The 16,111-nt window shown below is 36.3% G+C and overlaps 1 protein-coding gene across 1 annotated transcript in view; it reads left to right on the top strand.

Moving 5' to 3' along the window:
* PPM1B (protein phosphatase, Mg2+/Mn2+ dependent 1B) overlaps positions 1–16,111 on the top strand; it is a 46,054-nt gene that overhangs the window by 26,489 nt on the left and 3,454 nt on the right. Inside the window, exons 5-7 of the mRNA XM_008641710.2 lie at positions 720–837; positions 6,649–6,760; positions 9,952–10,009. Coding sequence (XP_008639932.1) covers positions 720–837; positions 6,649–6,760; positions 9,952–10,009 — 288 coding nt within the window. The remainder of the gene's footprint in view (positions 1–719; positions 838–6,648; positions 6,761–9,951; positions 10,010–16,111) is intronic.

Raw genomic sequence — 16,111 nt, forward strand, 5'->3', positions numbered from 1 at the left:
TATCCCCTTGTAAGAGACTCAGAATTGTGTTTTTGAATTTGGCTGTGAACTATAATTTTGAAAATGAAACATGAGCAAGAAAATGGTTATCAGAGTATGCTAGTAAAGAACTGCCATTAAAATTGGTATCTAAAAAAGCCATTGGGCGGTATTTCTGGGCACATGATAGTCTGTAAGGTTAGCTTGGCCATACGAAGCATTTATGTTTTATACTTGCTTCAAGGTGCTTTGTGACACAGGTGCATTCTGATAAACAGACTTGTAATGTGTGTAATGGCTTACATGAATGCCCTGCAACTAAAACAAATTAGTTGCTTGAGCTAAGTTATTCTAATAGTATTGGAGAGTGTTCTGCATGTCATTTTGCAACAGGAGTTGTTTTACAATTTGGCTTAAGGTAACATTACACAGCTATCTAATTTCTGACCTGTTTTATTGATACTGTTTTTAAATGGTTGACATGTAGATTAGTCCATCAATTATTTAAACTTCAATACTAAGAGTCTATACAGTCAAAATTAGTGGAATTACTCCAGTGAGCAGTGTAGTTGGGGCACTTAAGGGTTCTTACTGATCTAAATACAGGGGTTTTTCAGGGTTTCTTTTTGTCCCAGGTTTATCTGTAGTACTGTATTTGGAAAAAGTACAGATGTGATTAGAGTAGAAAAATGAAGAATAAGACTAAAGATACTAACTTCTCTTCTTTTTTTGTCACATAGGGGAGTCGTGATAACATGAGTATTGTATTAGTTTGTTTTTCAAATGCTCCTAAGGTCTCAGATGAGGCAGTGAAAAAAGATGCTGAGTTGGATAAGTACTTGGAATCACGGGTTGAAGGTAAGAAATCCATGTAGTTCACTAGACAGTGAACAAATCACAGTTGGATTGTGATAGTGAACGCAGTAGTGTCATAATTACCTTGAGCATGAAAACAAAAGCCATGAAAGAGATTATGCCACATTATGTTGGGTTAAATTCAGGCCTGGTTATAACTCTGAACTGTTGTATGTCAGGAAGAATGTTTTAGGCCATGTGCTTAGTTTATCGTGGTATTCTGCAAACATTTTCTTCATGTGAGCTTTAAATTTTTACTGCTGTCTTCATAGGTTAAAATGCAACTACTGACCTTGCAGAGCGTTATATCAGATCAGTAAATTGTGATCTTGCTAATGTCCTGCTTATGAAATACTAGAAGTGATATCTGTACTATTTCTTCTCTTCTTCTGTGCAAGTTTTTGACAAAAAGTAAAAGCTGTATTGGGTTTTTGTGTCCATGTCCCAGTAAGTAGTTGATGTAGCCACCTGAATTTTAATCTGTATGCATGATGGTTTTTCGGGTATGAGTTATCTCTGAGCACGCAGCTGTTGTGTGTGGTGTCTTTTCCTTGTGTTTAAATGGATCTAAATTGAAATGGGTTGTATATTTGTAATTTCTGGTGAGGTTAGAGAGTGCTAGTGGTCACTTCAAATACTAACTCTAGGCCTGTTTCTTGGAATTTGGCTTACATCCCAGGCTTCCTAGATGACACTAGTTAAGATAAATACCTGTTATCTTCTGTGTCAGAGTAGCGTACATGAGCTGTTAATAGGCTCTGGGAGAGAGCCAGGAGCAGTTGCCTTCACTGGCAGCCGTCAGGTGTGCACAGTGGTTACAGGTTAGTATTCCCAGCTTCTTGGTGGCTTCTCTCTGTTAGCAAATAGGTGAAAAATACGTGGAACTGCAGCAGATTTTATTGCTTTTATAAGTGAATGTTAGGATTAATAGAAAAGCTGTCAACTTGTGATCAGAGTGACTGGATTAACTAATCTGTTAAATGATTAATTTTATCTCTGTTATCACAGGTAACTAAATAATAAACATACCAAAAAAAAAGTTAAGAGTTTGGAGTCTAAACTGATGTGGAGTCATTCCAAATGTAACTTAAAATGATTGTTTAGCTTAAGTACTTCAGAGAAATTAATTGCTCCAAAGCTTGAAGTTCTGTTTCTTCAGCTCTTGATTTTTTTTTTTTCCCTGCCTGAGTTCCCTGTCTTCTGCTAATCAGGCAGAGTTCAAGGCCTGTAAATGGCAAGTATTTAGCAAGAAATGACAGTTAGCATATTTGAGGTAATTCTGACAAGACATGGGGAAAGAAAATTAAACAGACCGCAGAAGAACTTGAAATATTTATCTGATTTTTAACAAATCTTTGCATTCATAAATTCTGTGAAATTTTAATTTTGACACAGTCTCCTTAACTAATAGAGAAAAGAAGTTGTGGAACTGCAATATACCTTACACATGTGCCTTGACTATTATTAGTTCAGAAATGGTAAAAGCCGTAGCAAAATGTTTCAAACCACTAAGCAGCATGAGAAAAATTGTTTAGAAATATGTTGGAATTTTTAAAAACAGTATCTGATTTAAAGGTTTAAGTAGGAAGCAGGAATACTTTTGATTTAAAAACAAAAAAACCCCATGGGGGCAAGAGTATCATCTAAAATGTTGGAGTTGGGAAAAGGTTTGGAAGGTGGGAGTTTCTTTTTGGTTAGAAGACAGCTGCCTTAATCAGTTTTGCATTCATCTTTTGACTTAGTGTAGAAAACAGTGCCTAAAAGAGTTGTGCCTGAAAGGTTTAGACTGTCTTTATTTCTAAAAACGTAAAGCCTGATAGATGTGCTGTGACACTGATAGTATGGATTTGTTTAAAATACCTTTCTAGAGGATGACTGTTCCTTTCCAAAAGCAAATAATGGTGTTTGAACACAATTAAGTTAACAAGAACAACATTTTTAAAAAGTTGCTAATGGGTTAACAGCTCACAAGTTATATGCAGTTGGCTGATAGCCAGTAACAATTTTATTTATACCTGTCGTAAAAACATTCTGAAAAAAATAAGCTTGTCTGTGAACTACCAAGCTGCAAAGATATATGTCAAGAATGTAAACTGTGAGTTCTCTTGGATACTCTCCTCTTTCATTAAGTGACTAATATAAATCAGGGCAACATTAGAACTTAGTATGAAGTCCTTTGAGACTTCCTGAAGCAATTTTAGTGTGATCACTGGTGTTTGTTCTTAGTGAATATACGCTGTTCTGTTTCTCTTCTCTTCTGGATCTTAAATTTCAAGCTGACTGTACTAACCCATCAAGCCTTTTAGACAACAGGGTTTTTTTCCACTGCTATACTTGGGCATTTTAAGCTCTGGCTCAGGGAGAAATGCAGTGTTTAAGGCATGATTTTGTTTGATTTAAAAAAAGTAAAATAAAAAAAATTAAAAAAAAATGAAAAGCAGTTTTTACATTTGCACGTGTAACGTTTTTACTCTATCATTGTACATTCCTAAGTGGAATGCTGAGATTTTGTGTATTTGTATAATGTGTTGAGTTAGTAGTTCCATAAGATCTTTCCAGAGTTCTTAAAAGAGAATTGCTGTCTTAATAGAGAGATTTTATTTTTTTTTTTAACAGATTTGTTAAAAAGCAAACTCAGCAAGTCATAGTTTACAGGGATTTCTAGTGGAAGAACTATATACCAATGCTCTTTAGCTAGTTTGGGTTTTGAGGTTGACAGAATGTGGGTAACTGCATTCCAAAGCTGCCACTTGTAGAGTATACTGAAATACTTAATGAAGTTAAGCTTGTGCTTGAGTCATTTCTGACTCTGAGCACAGCCCTGCTTCTGGTTTGAGTCATTTAATTGGTCCATCTCCGAAGTACAATCATAGAGCCATCAGAATGGTTTGGGTTGGAGGGGACCTTAAAGATCATCTAATTCCAACACCACTGCCATGGGCACCTTCTACAGGTGTTTTGGACAGCAGTGAGGTTATGCTAGGTCACTCTTTTCTTACTGCTCCTTGCAAATACTACTTTCTGCTCTCTGCCTTTCAGAGACCCAAAGTTTGGTCCCACAAAGAGAAAACTAGGCACAGAAGTCAATTCAGTTCTCTGATGTTTCAGTTTATTTGAAAGGGTGTATCAGAATTGCAGTTAATAACAGACAAACCACAGAACCCCATAAAACCCAAAAAACACCCTACAAATCATAAATAGGGGCACATGATCTGTGTAGGCTTAAACAGTCTTACTGGTTAATCCACTGAGTTGGATGATACATTTTACATATGTGGAATATATACTGTATATAAAACTGATTTGTCATAATGGATAGCTGGGCATCAAAGGAGGCGCTGGAACATGGAGAACTTGTAATGCCGTCTGGGTGAGGACTTGCATTATATAAAACTGAAGTAAAATGTTACCTGAATTTTCAAAATGCCTATCGATGAGTTAAGTGTTAGGCTGTTAGTGAGAAGTGTTTTAGGAGTAAAGTACTAGACCTTGTAGTGGACTTCCATGAATATACATATATAATAATATCAGGAATTATTCTTTAAGTGTCTGAGTTATGTTAGCAATGCAAAGTTAACTGTAGCGGTTAGTCTTAACATCATAGAGATGATGGTGAGAACTTTGTAAGTGCCCATAAATCTTGTTCCTGAAAATATTTGGTTTCTTTCTCTGGTGGCCTTTGTCAAGCACATGCACAGCGTGTATCTGCCAACTGATGTGTAATGGAAACAGGTTATGCTTGCTCACTTGCTTTATTCTCGATTTTCTATTAGGAAGCTTTGGTTTTTTTTTTAAAGAGAGGGAACAGGTTCTAGATGAAATTATTCACTCTAATACCAGGAAAAGAAAAAGATAATGATTAGTTCAGCCAGAATTCTTGTTTTGCCACCTTCTAGAAATGAAGAGAAGATGCTTATGGTTCAGTTCAGCACTCCCTGGGAAGTTATTATACAGTGTAACATAAATATTTCTAGTACCAAGAAACATAGAGCAATCTTTAGCTGTAATTGCTTTCATTCCTTTTTAAGAAGATATAAAACCCTTATGCTTGCAATTAATATTTGGAAATTGCTTGCTTTTGTAGTCTTTCTTCTTATTAATTCTTGCTATTTGTCTACTTTTCCTATGTATAGAACCAGATGCGCTCTTGGTATAAAAAGTGTATATTCATAAGATACATTTCCTGTCAAATATATCAGCAAAATTATATTGTAGCAGTACGATTACTTCTAACTAAGTAGAACTGTACAAAAGGATGCAATGTATAAGAGGAGTTGTAGCTAATTTATGTGTGTGTGGAAGAAGTGATCAAAATCCTAAGATTAAGGCATACTTACTCAGCTGTCATTTCCTTTGCTAACCATGATCCATCCTTGATGGATGGATGGATGATCATACACATCAAGTTTCATGGAACAGTCTTTAATTACTTCTAGTAGTAGAGCACCTATCTTAATCTTTGCAAAGATTGTATATTGCTGGCTTAAAATTGAGACTTAGAAGCATAACAGTGCTTTATTTGTTACAAGGTACTATAATTATTCTACAAGTGATTGCTTCGTGGGGGCATTACTACTGATCTGCCTCATGCAAAGTGAGCGAGTACCTTGCCAAGCACTTTGTTGATCTTGGTAGTCCTAAGAGAAGCCTGAATATCACTTGCTTCCTACGTAAGTGATAGACAGCAAGAAAGGTTTAAATACCAGGAAACTTGGGATGAGGGGTTTAAAGTACCGGTGGTATGCTTTTCTACTAACTTAAGAAACTCGTAAATGCAGGCTCCAAGTCACTTATCCAGAATATAATCGATTGTAGGAAAATTAAAGTATTTGTTTATCTATCTTTGGATAGTAGCAAAGGTACAGAATGACTGAAGTTTTTTAGGATGGTACTTGAGAGGATTTATTCTTAATTCTTCTAGTTTGTGGCTCAAAGGTGTTTTTATCTGGAACAGTATCTACAGAAATGGCACTCTGCTCCTTAATTTAGTTGATTTTCAGAAAAAAACTCCTCTCGAGCCTTTTTGTGCCGTGGTAGTGGTTGATGAGTAGAGACTGATGAGTGGAAGCTGGTAGCATTACACCTGTGTGAGTGTATACACAGATACTACATGTGCATCTTAACAGCAACTCTGGTGAAAGAGAGCATGTGAAGATTTACTTGAGTTTAGGCAGTTCTTTTCCAAGGTAGAAGAACTTAGTAGTGCTGGGCTTGACTTGTGTTATATGTCAGCTTTGAAAATGGAATACCGTATTTTTAATTATTATTAAAATAAGTATATTTAATTATTTCTTATCAGTCCTGTATTCTCTTTTGGCCACTTGAGTGCTAATATTATCTATCCATTATATATCCTCCTGCTTGCATGATGGTCAGAGTGTTTATGCACTGGAGATCCAGGCCTTTGAGGATACAAGGTGTTACTCACAAGGAAGCGTGACAGAATCCTGGGGAAGCACTGGCTTTATGGCATGTAATGTGTTGCACTGCAACAGGAAGCTGACTGAAACAGACTCCCAGCTGCTGTCTTTTTCAGAGAGAACAGGCTGCTATCTCTGGGGTATTTCATTCAGTTCACAGTCTGCTTCTGATTTTCTCTTAAAGAGTAAGGCTTGACTCATACTGGAAAGACAGACCATGAATTTAAGCTCTGTTCCACCATGCAAAGGCTGCTAACCTAAAATGTAAAGAATGTTTTCCTGTTTACATGTAACTTTTTCATAATGCTTCTGTTAAAAAGTGATAGTATCTTATATTTCAGTGTCTTAGCCAATGGGTGGTATTAACTCAGGACTTCTTCTGTTTTTAAATTAGAAATTATGGAAAAATCGGGTGAAGAAGGAATGCCTGATCTTGCTCATGTTATTCGTATTTTAACTGCAGAGAATATCCCTAATTTACCACCAGGAGGTGGTTTAGCTGGCAAGTGAGTACAGTACTGGAATTTCTTGAACTGTTAAATTCACTGAAACTCTTTCATTTTAATGTTTTAAAGTTTTCTTACTGTAATAGCTATAATCAAATCAAGTTTTTGTATTTGAAGCTAGTTTACCTTTTGCAGTATATAAACATTTGTGTCGCTGTCCCCATTCCAGAATGGTAAAGAGGAAATACATTAATTATATTCTGGTACATAACATACTAATTTATTATTTCCATATGGCCATTTCAGAAAAATAAAATATATGTATTCTTGACTTTTTACTGCTTTACACTTATAAAGAGCTGTCAAACAACATGAATATCAAAATGCCAGGAGATCACTTTTCCTCATGTCATGTTTTCCCAACCACTTAATGTCTGTTATAAGTTCGGGACAGTAGTTACTTGCTCAGAAAACATTGTCATAAGAAAATTGTTTTTATTTGTTTAGTCTGAAACTGAATGGTAGATAAACAAGAATATTGTTTATTATCATTATTAACGGGAATAAACCTTCAGAAATTACATTGGTTTTCTGGTGAACCCAATGGTGATATTCTAGCAACCTAACTTAAGGATTTTAATGAAAAGAATTTAGAATTGCATAAACAATTGTTAATCTGGAATTCCCCAGACAGCAGTACTCATTATTGTTCCCTGGCATAAAGCATGTTGTTTCTGAATATTTGTATTTTACAAAATATGAAGTCCTGTCCTCTGAGCACTGGTGTGTGTCTGTACATCTATTTTCATTGCATGTACTTGTTAATGAGCACTGTTTGCCATGATTATATCTTTCTAGCCTTGGAAGTATCTGTACATTCTGGGCCTTCTTTTCCACTTGTGCGCATTCCAGGCATTCAGAGAAGTTTTGGTGTGCCTGTTCTTCTTGGTGACTCCCAACTGCTGTGTTTTGTTGTTTTGCTCATTAGTAACTGCATCATGTACTGCTGCACTATTCTGGACCCTTGACATATAAATTCTATTTAAATTTGTTGTGATTCAGGTTACATTTTTCATGGACTTGGTTCAGAATTTGCATTTTGGTGCCTTTCTCTTCATCTTGACTTTTAAAGTCCCTTGACTTCAGGGGTGTGCCTGCAGTTTCTTTCGAGAGAATATTATACGGTATTAAGTAACTTGTTCTTGGTCTCCAAACTTGGGACAAAGGCAGTGACATAAGTAAGTTTGTTTTACTTGCAGGAAATTAATGGAAGTCTTGGAAAAAGTACTACTGCACAACCCAAACCCACATACTGTGTAACTTAAAACTTTTGTCCTAACAAGAGAATATTCTTTTTCTTGAGGTCATTATCCTGGGATGTTACCAGGTCATGAAGTTACACTTTGTCCTTGTGTTTGAACTCCCAAGACCTGCCTCAAAGGGGCTGTGAAAAGATCTTGTCTGTGGCTGACATCCATGGTTTTAGCATCAGTTAAAGTTGCTCCAAATTTTTAGTATGTCTGAGCTGGAGAAATGCAATACAATGTTACTGTGACTAGAGTGTGTTTGTGAACCTTAGGAGCCCCTGAAGTAGCTCCACTTACATTGGCACTGCATACTTCCTTCCTTCAAGCTTCTCACTTGTGTAGAAGCCCCTGCTGGCCCATTCTTTGAGACAGGAGATGTACAGGTGTCAACTCTGCTGTGGTCAGTTGATGATGCTGCTTTATCCTTTAAAATCTTGCTCTCCAAAGACTCTTTTCTGGCTTGACTCCAATCCCCTTGTGATTTCAATTGCTGCCTCAAAATTGGTTGTTTGTTGCTGCAGTAAACAAAAGTCCTGAGCTACCCTGGTACTTGGGCCTTTAGTAGTTCCACTCAAGATCTTGCTCCTGAGTTTTCCCATCAAAGAAAACCACAGAGAAGTACACTGTTGAAAGAAAGAAAGAAAAGTGAAAAAGGAAGACTGGATAATTCCTAAGGACCTGACTTTCATGTCTATTTAAACCCACTGTAGTGGCTACCTCTTGCTTCTGTGGCTGTCTTGCTTGGACTGTTTAGGCATTTTCTGTTACATTGCAAGTGCCTTTGCTTTATGTAGTACAGACATTTAGTCAGAACTGTGCCATTGGTCTATCACTAAGTGTGGAACTAAATGGAGAGAACCCCTTCGTGTATCATCGGCAAAAACATTCAGTTTCTTTTGTCTAGGAAGATACTCCATTAATGCCAGTGGATCCTATACTACTTCAGATACGCAGCCTTTCCAGATTTCTTAAATATGAACAGAAGGAGCCTCATCAAACTTGTAGCATCCTCAGTATTCTGGGGCAGAAAGTTCTGTTGCATCGAGAACCATGACTGTTTATTGGAGACATTTGCAGCTGTCTTCAGCTGATGCCTTTGTGCTCTTTAGAAGACTCAGCAGTTGGTGTCCCTCATTCTGACATAATTTTTAGAGATCTTGGTCACTTCCAGACTTAAGGAGTCTTAGTCCATGTAGGAGTTCTTTTTTGTTGAAGCTGCCAGTAACTTTGATCATATTTATTATAGCTGTCTGAATGTTTCCCAGTTTTAACTTTGATTTGAAGATGTGAGTACATAACCTTTTTTGAATCAGAAGTCTGTTTATATGATGGGTTTTATTTTTTGTGAAGTTCTTTGTGCCTATTTTGCCTGCCTGTGGAAGCGTGGCCTTAAATGGCACTGCCATAAAAAAAGTCTACCTAGTGGCTTTTTTTTTTTTATTTTTTCAGTGTGAACAGACAATAGAAAACACATCTAAGGGGTTGTATACTCTGCACACCACACTACAAAATTTTGTAGGCAAGTTGTAACCTGTGTATATGTAATAAAAATAGGGAAAAATGGAACTGTCTTCAAGTTCCACATCCAGAAATAAGGCAAGAAAACCAGCAAACTTGAAGAATTCTTTATAACAAGCAAAATATAGATTTAAATGTTACTTTTGACAAAATCTGACTATGCAGCTCTAAAAAGAGGTGGACCATGGAAACGGTAAGGTAAGAAAATTGCTTTACTTTGCTCAGTTTTTACAAATCCTAACCAGATTGCTAGACCCCCAAATATCTTACTGAAAGTGACTAAAGACAGGGTGGGTTTCATCTTTTTAAAAGGCAAATTAAAAGAAAAACACCTTAAACACTTTGAAATGCCTACTCTGATCACGCTTTTCTCAATGTTTTGAAATCCTTTGTTGTGCTTAATTTTTTTTTAACTTCTCTTTTTAGGCGTAATATTATCGAAGCTGTGTATACTAGGCTGAATCCACACAGAGACAATGAGGGGGTAAGTTCCCATTTTGATTGCTACACCTCTTTGCTAATGTGAATGTCAGAGTTGTGTCACACATCAAGCAAAAGTGTTCATCACTAGGAATAAAGTATTAGAAATACATTGTATATATTGTAACATACTGCTAATTTTTACCTTGCTTTGGATGTATTTGATATAGAAGTTCATCCTCAAAAAGACACAAAACTGACACCCAATTCTGAAAGACTTTTTAAACATCCAAATGACTACCACTTTCTCAGTCAAACCTGTGAGGCAACAGTGCAGGGTTTTTTTAAATTACGGTTTATTATTGTAAAAAATTAATAGTCAGAAAATTTGTTACTTAACTAGCTGTTATTCTGCTGTCCAGAAGTGTAGTACAAGAGGGGGCAAACACACTTCCTGTTGCCTTCTGTAAGGAGGCCTTCGTACACTCGATATAAAAGACAAGACTAATATTGACTATTTTCATAGCATTTGCACTGTCTTTTCATATCCCATCTCTACTGGTCTAAGGAAAAGTGTAAAGTGATTTTAGATTACTTCAGTTATGGTTTCTAAAATAGCTTACATTCCTCTTCCCATTTCCTGTGAAATTGAATTTTAAATACTACATTGAAATATGGTTTATTGTACCTCTAAGCCTGATTATTAGGTGGCTCTTAATATTAGTGTAACCAATAACTGGTGCTTCTATCAATTGTGGTTAAATTTGTTTAAAAACTCTGAAAAACTGAAGAACTCATAAAAACCATCAGTGCTTGTACACGTCATTTCCTGTACAGTTTATGTGCACTGTTTTGTGGAAGTACCATTCTTATTCTATAAATCCTTTGTAATATTTTTTTCTTCTGAGATGCTACAAGGCCCTCAGTCAGGTAGTTATTACAGTGAATGGTGTTGCACTTGAAATACCTTGAAAGTACCAATTGTGCACCTTGAGATAGTAAATATGCAGTCTCACTACAATTATTACTGTGTCTTTTCTATTGTCCTCTTCTCTTAACTGCCTATATTTGATTTATTATCTTCAATTGGAAAGCTGGTGTGGGTGGAAGGGGCCACTATTCTGTTAAGAATACAAATAGGGAAGAAATCTCTAACTTCTTAATTTTTTAGGATTTGTTCCTTTTTCTAGATGAAAGTGATAGGATATGCTTTTTTCATTTCACGTTCAAGAAATTGTGCAACAGTGCCCCAAACCAAGATACATAAAATTTTCCTCTTTCCAGCTTCTTTAGTCCTTCAGGAAAATCTGCACCTCTATCAGCCGGCTACTACTTTTTGTATTTAGCCAGAACTTTCCAAAAAATACTTTTTGGGGAAAAGTTACTGGTATATGTGGCTTATTTAAGAATTAAATAAAAATTAAAGCAGCATCGGTTTTACAAATTAATTGGTATTTTAAGAAAAAAGCCTAAAAGTTTGTCTAATGGCTAATTTTTAGAAATGTTGTATGCCATAGTTGCATTTATGATGCACATATTCTAAGTCTAGATTTACTTCTCAATAGCCCTGCACATTTGCTGAAAGTCCTAATACGCAGTAGAGCATCCTTTTGTCTATTGGCTTCTTTCAGGAAATGTTTATGCATCATCCATTTTAATTTAATAAAATGAGGTAGCTAACCTAAATGTGCATTTTGTTCATAAAATAATATACCATTAACAGCTTTGACCTTTTTTGCCGTTAAAATCCTTGAGTAGTTGGTTTGGCTTTTAATTTGGTTTCTTAAAAAGAGATGTGAACAGTAGACTGCAGTCTGCTTACTAGATTTTTCTTATGTTGATATAGAAGTGCAAATCTCAAAAATGATGTGTTTTTAATAGAGTGGACTAAATTCTAGTTTGATCTTGTGACAGGATGTCATTTCCCAGTCAGCACCTTTATTCTTTTCACCCTAAGTGATACTGGCCCAGAGTAGTTTGAGAGGATGTGCTCGCCCTTGGTGAAGGATACAATTCCTGTTTGCATTTTCCCAGCAAGTTATCTTACTGTCCTTGAAGTGGATGAATCCTAGTGGGCCTTGTCTCTGAGGTGATGAAAACATGACTTCCTTGCTGGTCTTAACTCAGTTTCAGGTGTGTATGTGGTGATCTTGTAGCCTTCTGAACTGGATACTGAAGTGTCCAGAGAGGTTAAAAGGGAAGGAAGCTGTTCAGTTACCCAACATCAGACTCTTCAGAATGTGTACACAAAGTGATAATGTTGCTACACATCTCACATTTAAACAGGAAGCAAAGGTAGGAAAGAAACATACAGTATATCCCAATGATGACATTGCCAAGTGAGATTGAAATCTAGCTAATGATGCCCCTGTTTAAACTAGTATGAGGCAAAAGCAGATGTTCATATGAAAAATTGAGCTAGACACATGGATGCTGAGTCTGCAGAGCACAAAGGTGCGCTTGACTTGTACTTGAGCGTCCTTCCCTGTGTGCAATTAACAGTGCGTATGTGTCTGCTGAGAGTGGGTGTTGTACAGAATATTTCCATTACTGACTGGAAATCTGCCTGTGGCAGTCATCTTCCATCTTATGGTTGTATATAAAGCTAGAGCAGTTTTTATCTTGGCAAAATAATAACATAATTAGTTGCTAAAATATTAATATGAATGAGTAAAAAGCCCCCTCTAAACCACAAAAACAACAACCCAAACAATCAGATTAACTTTTGCAATTGAGAATATGACTTCCTTCTAAAGACTATGCTTTTTAGCATCTAACAGTTTTGAAGTAGTTACCCTGAGTTCCTGTGAACTGGATCATAATAGGCTTGCAAGTTACTTCTTAGAAAGTATATAAATTAAAAACTTGGTTGTATCTCTTTCTAGGCTAGCTTTGTTTTACTCAGCACTGTAAACATTTCAGGTAGTGTTGCACTTAGATTTTTTTTTTTTTTTGGTTATCCAAACTAGTGATAGTAGATTTTTGTCCTTCACATGTGCATTTTCTGAGAAACATTAACATAGAGCCTAAATATGAGATGTCATGCAGAGCAAGAGTCTGAGAAATGAAAGAATCCTTACTAAAGCTGTATTCAGAGATCACTTGTCTGGCTTGAGGGTATAGCAGTCTTAAGTTTTTTGCACTAGGAATCTCAGCAGATTTACGAGTATTTTATAAATCCAGGGCTGGAGAGAGCCCTGCACTGGGGTCACAACGAAGAACTTTACCAGTGTTTGAGCAGAGACTTCTGCTGTAAATGTGGTGGCTTGTGCCTTTACAAATACGAGTGAGAGTACAGGAATCTCTTATGTATTGGGGCCTGATGTTTTCAGATCTTTAAAGGGAATTTAAAAGAATGTATTCATAGCTAAATAATTGTTAGCACTGTGATGTTACAGTACCACTGAAGAGTTGTTCTACTTACTATGTTAAAGTATTGCTCTTTTTCTGTGACTCTACTTCTCTGACCATTTTAGTTTTTTGATGTGTTCCTAAGCAGACTACTACCCAATTAAACTACTTCACTATATGTATATATACACCCAAACACAAGGAACAATGTTAAAATGACAGTGGCTGTGTTAATAGTTCCAGTGGCATTTGCTTAAAGCTGCCTTTGAGCATCTTATTTGAAAGCAATCATGTTTCTCTTTGTTTTTACTAATAAAACACTGGCATTTGGCTGAACCAAATCATGTGTCGTTAAGGGCTGCTACACATAATTTTAAAAATTTAAATGGACGCAACTCTTTACACCATTCTCAAAACATCGTAAATCCAGTCTTTAATACATAGCAACCCTTTTCATGCACGTAATTTAATAGCACAAAACTTGTGTAAAAACTGTGAATACTCATGTTCAATATGGCTAGCACAAATTTATTCTTGTTTTTATGGTCAGTAGCACTTAGTCGAATTGAAATGTGAGGGAAGACAAATGCTACCTTGCACAATAACCATAGTTTTCAGGGACCTGTTCTAACCACACATCATTAGAGAGAAATCTCTGTCTATATCATGCATAATATATAAAAGAGGCAGTTTCGGTCCTACTGTCTGTGGGCTTTCTTGTCTGGTAGCACTGAGGGACACAAGGGAAGCACAAAATAGCCTGCTGTAAAATAGGGTGCAACGCAAAGCAGGATGTGAGCTTGAATACCAAACACTAACAGCGCTGCTAATTCAACTCCTACCAGCATTTGAATTGCTTAGGAGTCTCAGGGCTGCTATTACATTGCTTATTGCTTTTACTCTTCAGTGTTGCATGGAGCAAAATCATTCACTTCAGTCTGCCAAAGGAATTTTTTAATATCTCGGTATTTTGAAATGTGGAAACTTCAGGGTGTATGTGTGCTAATGTCAACCTCACAGCATAACTGATGGAGTAGACGAAATACGGAATTTAAACGTTCTCCGAATTTTAAAAAACTGGAAGGAAGTCTCCAGCTATGCTGCCATGTTTAATATTAGCTAGGTATATACATAACTCAGTTTTTTTTCTTTGTCAAACCAAGAAACAGGATGCATCTGTAGCCTCTTCTTGATGCCCTGGGTTTTCACTGACATTGTGCTCGTAAGGCATTAAACCAATTCCATTTCAAGCATTAGAACTACCTCCTTTATCTTGCTTTTTCTCACTGGGCTCTTGAAGAGAAGAGAGTATTGAATTCTTGAATATTCTCTTGAATATTTTCATATTAGAATATGAAAATGCTAGTACATGGGAGTCAAAACATCTCAAACTAAGACCAGCAAACCACTGTGAAAATGTCTCTTACTTCCTGAACAAATTAAACTTAAGAGGGATGCCATTATATGCAGTAATACTCATTTTTGTGGTAAAATTGTCCCCCATTTTAGCTTGGACTGTGCTAATCAGTCTCGGGGCTTTTATTCCAGCAACATTACATAGAGCATGCAAAATCTTACTGATCCCAAGATATTTTCTCGATACTGCTGTTAAGCTAGTAAAATGAGCGGCGGCAGTACTTGTAATTAGGAAGCTTTTGGACTACATGACAATAAAATGAGGTCATCATGAAAACAAGGCAGTCTGGATTGCGCCTCTAATGTCTTGCAAAATCAGCCAGCTTACAGAGATACAGTTTCATTTGTCTAGATTGATAAATTGCTATATATTAATAATTTAAAATGTACTGTTCCCTTAAAGCAGCAGTACTGCTTTAGCACTTGGAAGTGAAAATACCTAGTATCAGTGTCAAAGCACTGTAGCAGATGTGCATGTCTATCACCAAAAACCACATTTTTTTTCAACTGAAGGCTTGTAACCAAGCAGTTCATTTGCTGAGGAGACTTCCATTCCTTAACTAGCACTTGATACTCAGATTTTGTGCTGTAGGTTCTTAGGTTTGACATTAAATAACTGTTCTACCTGCTAATTTTTCTAGGCAATACACAGTCTGCCCAAAGGTGTGTCTTATGTCATTCAAATACTAGCATTCCTTGTGCTTATGGGTAGCTGCTTGCTTCTTTTCTGGCAGCATCATGCATACAAAAATCAAGAGTGCTTACTGAAACACTGAGCATTTATTTTGATGTGATGCTTCAACTAAACTGCTATCAGTAGAGTTATCTGTTCTCTGAGTTTTTCACAGAACTGTGCTGCTACTGACTGTGCAGAAATTCACAATTAAATATATTGACCTGTGGCTAAAGAAGCTTAAATGTTCAAAAATTTCCACTGACAAATAATCAAAGTTGAGGGGGGTATAATCTATTTATCAAAGATATTTGAAATAAAGGTGGAATTAATGGGGAGAAGGTACTTTGATGACTTGCTCAAAATGAATTGAAATTATTAAAAATGCTGGTTTAATAATTACCGTTTCTTAAACTATGTTGTTTAAAAGGATGAACATGAAATATATTGTTCCAAGTTGTATGTTGCTAATAGGGTGTTTTACATTCAAATAGAGCAAAGCTGATGTTTTCTCAGTTTGAAAAAAAAATGTTTTTTCGGTTTGATTTTTTTTTTTTTTTCAAATGTGGTTAGAGAATGTTTTAGTTTAACTACTGATTTTTTTGGGGTGTTGAATCTCAACCGAAGGAGCCTGGCGCGGCCGAGGAAGGCGGAACGCAGGGGAGGTTGGTGGAGGCGCTGAGGCAGATGCAGATTAATCATAGGGGGAACTACCGCCACCTGCTG

Source organism: Corvus brachyrhynchos, unplaced genomic scaffold, assembly GCF_000691975.1.
Source record: "Corvus brachyrhynchos isolate BGI_N302 unplaced genomic scaffold, ASM69197v1 scaffold258, whole genome shotgun sequence".
NCBI lineage: Eukaryota > Metazoa > Chordata > Aves > Passeriformes > Corvidae > Corvus > Corvus brachyrhynchos.